This window comes from Silene latifolia, chromosome 10 (assembly GCF_048544455.1).
Source record: "Silene latifolia isolate original U9 population chromosome 10, ASM4854445v1, whole genome shotgun sequence".
Taxonomy (NCBI): Eukaryota; Viridiplantae; Streptophyta; class Magnoliopsida; order Caryophyllales; family Caryophyllaceae; genus Silene; species Silene latifolia.
In genome coordinates, this window is record NC_133535.1 from 59,562,464 (window position 1) to 59,569,105 (window position 6,642).

The 6,642-nt window shown below is 38.4% G+C and overlaps 1 protein-coding gene across 1 annotated transcript; it reads left to right on the forward strand.

Moving 5' to 3' along the window:
- Positions 1-455: 455 nt before the first annotated feature.
- Positions 456-5,160, forward strand: LOC141607633 (uncharacterized). Its single transcript, XM_074426982.1, has 7 exons — positions 456-756; positions 842-1,000; positions 1,057-1,114; positions 1,311-1,442; positions 3,172-3,763; positions 3,814-4,107; positions 4,423-5,160. Exons 1-7 carry the CDS (start codon positions 456-458, stop codon positions 5,158-5,160), a joined length of 2,274 nt encoding a protein of 757 aa, XP_074283083.1.
- Positions 5,161-6,642: the final 1,482 nt, after the last annotated feature.

The following is a 6,642-nucleotide window of genomic DNA, read 5'->3' on the forward strand; positions in this document are numbered from 1 at the left end:
AACTTTGACAAAGCTAGTTTAGTTGCATCTAAATCGACATAGAAACTTCACATGTTAGGGTTTTAAAACGATGTTTACATATCATATATCGTAGTAGCTACGACCTTGTTTGAAATCCGATACTTGACTTAGTAGAGGCCGTCATCGACGGGCGGGTTAGGTGTCCTTATGGGCTTCCTAACACGTACCCTCACCCCATACTCAAGATCTATGATTTGTGGATTCGTCTAAATACCATTGGATTACGAGAGTCAGTCAAATCGAGTGATATAGGGTACAAGTCTTTATCTTTAATCACTCGTAGTCGATTGGCTTTATGCTTTTCGATGAAAGGTGTAAAGTTGACTTAAACGGTTCCAAGTTCCCATAAAACTTGGTGGCGACTGTAATTTGTCTTAATTCGATTCAAAGGAACCTCGAGTCGATAATGCCCCCTGTGGATCCCACGGACGCAGATGCCGCGGGCTTTGTCCACACTTGGCTATGCCAGGGTTATGATAGAAGTTGCTTTTGTTGAGTCTATTCCATATAAGGTTCGGTTTTTAGATGAACATGGCAGTATTGTGGAAATTGAGGTTGAATTTGAGTGGAAACCCTTAGTATGTAGTGGATGTCAAGGTGTAGGACATACTGTTAAGGAGTGTAGGAAAGCAAAGAAAACCCCTCCATTGACATCTCAACCTACTAAGAAGAAGCCAGTCACTCAATTTTGGAGACCAAAGAATGTGGATACACCTGTTATTCAGGACAGTAAGGGTAAGGAAAAAAATAGCTGATGAAGAGCAACCTACGCATCCCGTTGAAATACAGTTCAAAACACCAGTTGTGTGGCATAGGTCAGGCAAGTATTCTATGGGATATAATCCTGATAGGCCTCTCATGAGGTTGGATAGGCAAGAGGTTACTGATGGAGCTTATACTGTGCAAAAGTTTGGTCAAGTTACATTCATGGAAGCCTTAAATAATTCTTCTACACCCAAGGAAGGGATTGGGATAAGTGGTAATGTTCCTCACCTTGTGGTGGGGAATGTATAACATTGGCTTCTGGAATGTTAGATGTCTTAAGAATCCTACCAAGCAAAGACAAGTTAAATGGTTTATGCATAAGAATAAGGTAAGTTTGTTTGGACTCCTTAAGACAAAGGTGAAAGCCTTGTCTCAAAAATTGTTTAAAAGGAATACTTATGGATGGTTGGAGCTTAACAACAAATAATATTTGCCATAAGGAGGGGGGGGGGGGGAGTATGGGTCTTGTGGAACCCTACTATTTTCAATATTGATTACTATGATTATTCTCCTCTGTGTATTAGTATAAGAGTTACTGAAATCACTACAAGTAATACTTTCTGTGTTTGCATGGTGTATGCCTTTAATGATCTTAATGGAAGGAAGGGTTTATGGGATCAACTAGCTCTGTTTGCTGCTACTATTCAGGAGCCATGGTTGGTGTGTGGGGACTTCAATTGTGTCCTATCTTATGCATAGAGGCTTGGTGATGTTACTTGTGATCAAGAGATTAATGATTTCCAGACTTGTGTGAGTAGATGTGGTTTGACAGATGCCCCAACTAGGGGTTCTTTCTTTACATGGAATAATAAACAAGATATAGAGTCTAGAAGATATAGTAGATTGGACAGGGCTCTAATCAATGAGGAGTGGAGTAATTGTATGCCTGTTGTTTTGAAAGTTTCTTAAACCCTATAAAACTTATTTAATAGATTTTATATATTACTCATTAAATTATCTTTATGTGGATCTAGTTGCATGCAAAATTAAAAGAACATAAATAAAGAGAAAATCATATTTCTTACAAACATTTGTGACGGATTGATGGGCACTAGATTTGGACTCCTTTCAAACCTAGATCTTGAGCTAAATAAGATTAGGATGATCCTCCAAAATCTTCAAGTATTCATTGTAGAATACCTTCTCTTAGTTTCACCAAGACTACCCCTCAATACTATTAATCTTATTAACTAGATAATATTAATAGTGAACCTTAAATTTTAATCTAATAAAATTACTACACATTAAGTAATATTTTATATTAGATCTATAAACAAATTTTATGCACTAAACAATTTTTATGTAGAGAGAGAAGAGAGGTTTTGGGCATAAATATTATCATATAAAATGAGAACAGTTCTCTAATAAGTATATGGAAGGGGCAACCGGTTTTTAGAGTATTGGTTAGTCAAATTTTTCTTCCCAATTTGCGTTTTGTTCTTCAAAAAAAAAGCTAGGTGTGTAAGGGCTAGTAGTAGGTGTCATGATGATGTCTTAAGCATGCAATAAACTAATAACAAAATCATCACCCACTAGCCCTTAATCCAACCGGTTTTTATCACTTAAAATGGACTCCATTTTATTTTTGTCATTTGTCATTTGTAATATGTTGTGACATGTGACATGTAACATGTCATTAGTAATAAAAATTCATATTTAACTAATTAAATATCATTATTTATTAATTAAATTACAATTAATAAATTAACAAGTAATTCACAGTTACATGTAAATAAAATGGATCATATTAAGTCTAGTTAATATAATCTACAATATTTTGCAATTATAATTAACTAATTACTCTTATCTCAAATGTTTCATAAACATTAATCAATTTTAGTAATCTAATATTTTAATTACTAAATAGAATCTTATTTAATCATATTACAATAAGATATAATCTTCCCTCTTATATATCAATTTGTTCAGTTTAAGGATTTAATCAATCTGTATCGTCATACAATCGATTAACTTTACAATTGAGGGAATCGTCCTTTAGGTGTGACCTTAAGAGATCAACTGATCACCACCGTCAAACGATAGTAATGTCAAACTTTAGTTAGCCAATCATTACCGATTAATGTTGATTAGTTGACATATAAATGAATCATCCCTTTACGTATTCTTATCTTGAGATTTACTAATGTGATCGCACTATTGTTGACGACACATGCTCCAACATGTTTATGCTCATTTCTTGCCTGAAGGGATTTTTGATCATACTCCTTGTCTTATTAAGAGTAAGGAGCAGGTTATGAGCTAAAGGAAACCATTCAAGTACTTCAACATGTGGGGGAAGGCAGATCATTACATTCCTCATCTGGTTGAATGGTGGGATCATAATACTCAGGGTACTAAGATGTATAAGTTGTTAAATAAAATCAGGAACCTCAAACACCACTTCAGGAGATACAATAGAGAACATTTTACTGATATAGAAAATAGTACTGGGATTGCTCTGAGAAATCTCAAATATTTTCAACAAACAATTGCAGAGAATCCTGAGAGTGTTTTCTGGATAAAGAAGGAACAAGCTGATGTCCCTGAGTATAAAGAACTACTTGTAGGTTGTACTCAGTTTCTGAGTCAAAAGGCTAAGACAGCTTGGATAAAAGATGGGGACTGTAATTCCATGTATTTTCATGAAGTAATTAAATCCAAATTCATGAAGAATTGGGTCCTGTACATCAAAAATATGGATGGTGATGAGTGTGATGATCCACAGAGTATTCAGGATGTTTTCCTGAATTATTATCAGCATCTGTTAGGGACTGAAGTGAAAACAGTTAATGTAAATCCACTCATTTTCAGGAGAGGTAAAGTTTACACTACTGATCAATGGGATCTCTTGCTGAAGCCTGTCACTAAGACGGAAATAAAAGCAACAATTTTCTCTATCCTAGAGCATAAAGCACCTGGCCCAGATGGGTTTTCTAGTGCATTCTATAAAGACTCATGGAGTATCATAGGTGATGAAGTTTGTGAGGCTATTCTGGATTTTTTAAGACATACAAGTTACTTGAACAGGTGAACAATACTATTCTGACTCTCATTCCTAAGTGCACCATGCCAACTCATGTTACACAGTACAGAGCAATTTCTTGTTGCAATGTTCTGTATAAGTGTATTTCAAAGATTTTGTGCACAAGGTTGGCAGGAGTTTTGCTTGATCTTATGACTTTGAATCAAGGGGGGTTCATAAAAGGCAGAAGCAATATTGAAAATATCTTGGTGTGTCAAGATCTTGTCAGGCTCTACAATAGACAAGCTTGCACACCAAGGTGTATGTTCAAGATGGATGTTATGAAAGTGTATGACTCGGTTAGCTGGTAGTTTGTTGAAGAGATCTTGGATGCCTTTCATTTTCCTTCATAGTTTAATTTAGTTCTGGAATGTATTAGGAGTGCCTCCTTTTCTCTTGCAGTGAATGGTGAAACTTTTAGGTTCTTCCCTTGTAAAAGAGGACTCAGGCAAGGGGATCCTATATCTCCTCTCTTATTTACTCTTTGTATGGAGTATCTAAGTAGGATCATTTTATGTGCCACTGAGAAAATGAAGTTCAGTTATCACCATTTGTGCAAACAGATCAAACTTACTCATTTAATGTTTGCTGATGACTTACTTTTAATTTGTAAGGGTGATGCAGCTTCTACCATGGTTTTGCTGAGATCATATTCTTCCTTTTCAGTTGCTTCTGGTTTAAAAATTAATGCTCAAAAATCAAATGCTTATTTTAATGGGGTTGGCAGCAGAATTAAGGAAGAAATTCTAAGTGTATCAGGTTTTATGGAAGGCCAGTTACCATTTAAATATCTTGGTGTGCCTATCACCGTAGGAAGACTAAAGAAAAAAGATTGTGTTGTGCTCATAGACAAGATAGTTGAAAGGATAAGGACTTTGGGAGCAAAAAAACTCTCATATGCTGACAGGCTTGTATTAGTCAATTCTGTACTATCCACATTGCATACCTACTGGGCAGCTATGTTTGTGTTGCCCAAAGGAGTGCTAGACAGATTTGATTCCATATGCAGAACTTTTCTTTGGGAAGGGAGTACTGAATATTCTAAAGCTCCTAGGGTAGCCTGGGCAAAGGATTGTGTACTTAAAAAAGAAGGAGGATTAGGCCCTATACATTGTGTGAATTGCAATGCTGCATTAATAGGGAAGTTGGTATGGTGTATAGTGGTTAAGCAGGATAAACTTTGGGTACAGTGGGTTCATCATGTTTACTTAAAAGGTTCACCTTGGCTTTCTTATATGCCTCCTCCAAATACCAGCTGGTATTGGAGGAAAATTTGCAAAATTAAGGATCTTATTCAGGATGGGTTTGCTGATAATAGTTGGAGTGTAAGGCCTGCTGGATACTCAGTGTAACACCCCCATATTCAGAGGAGCCTTAACTAGGCCTTCCTTAGCATATAAGGGCGTTACCATCTCGGTTGCCCGAGGAAAGTAATTATCAAACGTCAATAACAGAACTATTAAGTTATATTACAAGTGATTCAAACCAAAATACGATACAAAGGTACAACTCAAAGACTACTCGCTATGACCATCCTATCTCGTGAAGACTCCTCCCTGCCCGGACCTCAGCTATCAACAACATCAACACCTGCTAAGACCGACTGCTCACCATAAGGGATCACGGCAGACACATAACAAACAAACAACCACACAAGGTCAGTACTGAGACAAACTAAGACAATGGCAACTACAATCAACAATACAAACAACGATATCAGTCCCAACCGCAATCACAACAATCCAACCAAATCTGTCACTGACTGTCCACTGGACCAGTCCTGCCAGTGGGGGACCGCAGCCGTTCCCACCTAAGCCCCGCTCATCACACGAGCGATAACCCTGTCCATTAATGTGCACATCCCCTTCCGTGGCGGGTTCCACGAAGGGCGAAACTAGGGCGTGAAGTCACTCCCGCAAGTGACCCCACTCAGCCGAGAACGCATCTCGAGAACCATCAACATCGATCACAACCATCACGATACAATAACTATAGCAAACAACCAAACACAACACAGCCACAATATCCGACACACTAGACCATCTACAGACACTGAGTAGGCGAACCTACCTTTACGCAACCGCAACCATTCCACGCCGACAGATAACATATCCAGCGACCAAGCAAAGCCTATAACCACCATACAAATATCTATTACTAACAAGCAAACCCTAACTAACGAGACAAAGACACGAATGATGATTGTGACATACCTATTAGGGGGAAACTCAGCAAAAGACCGCTACCCGACTCAAGAGACGCTCTCCTAAGGCACAAGAATCTTCAAAAGGCATCCATGGAGGTTTTGAGGTGAAGGGAAGGGAAAGGGGCGACTGAAGGATAGGAGGAAAGTGGCGGAAGTGATTTGCGGATTTAACAAAACGCGATATAAAACCCTCGCTGAAAACCCGGCACTCGATCGAGTACCCAACATACTCGATCGAGTAACCCCCTACTCGATCGAGTAACCTAGCCACTCGATCGAGTAGCCTCTACTCTATCGAGTGCCACCCTTAATACGCACCCCAAGATGGTTTTGGCATACTTTCCTAAGATTACTCCCGCTCCCAAGGACAGTCAATGATGGTCAAAGGGTCCCTAAAAGGGCGGGTATTACAATCTTCCCTCCTTAAAAAGAACTTCGTCCCCGAAGTTCACCTCACCCATCTCCCGCTCGAGACACGAGAACAACACGTCCTTACTCATCTTCCCGCTCAACCCATTACTCCCTGGAAATACCATTTCCCCCCCATGTCATCATCATCACCGTCTACACTAATATCTAATGACTTTTACTACTATCATGCAAGCACTATTACCGTTAACCGATACTT

Bases quoted from the DNA above. Each gene is read 5' to 3' on its own strand.
- LOC141607633 (XM_074426982.1), top strand. From the start codon at position 456: ATGCCGCGGGCTTTGTCCACACTTGGCTATGCCAGGGTTATGATAGAA. The intron at 1,001-1,056 runs GTAATGTTCCTC...CTGGAATGTTAG, and splicing joins GGAAGGGATTGGGATAAGTG to ATGTCTTAAGAATCCTACCA. The intron at 1,115-1,310 runs GTAAGTTTGTTT...TCTGTGTATTAG, and splicing joins GGTTTATGCATAAGAATAAG to TATAAGAGTTACTGAAATCA.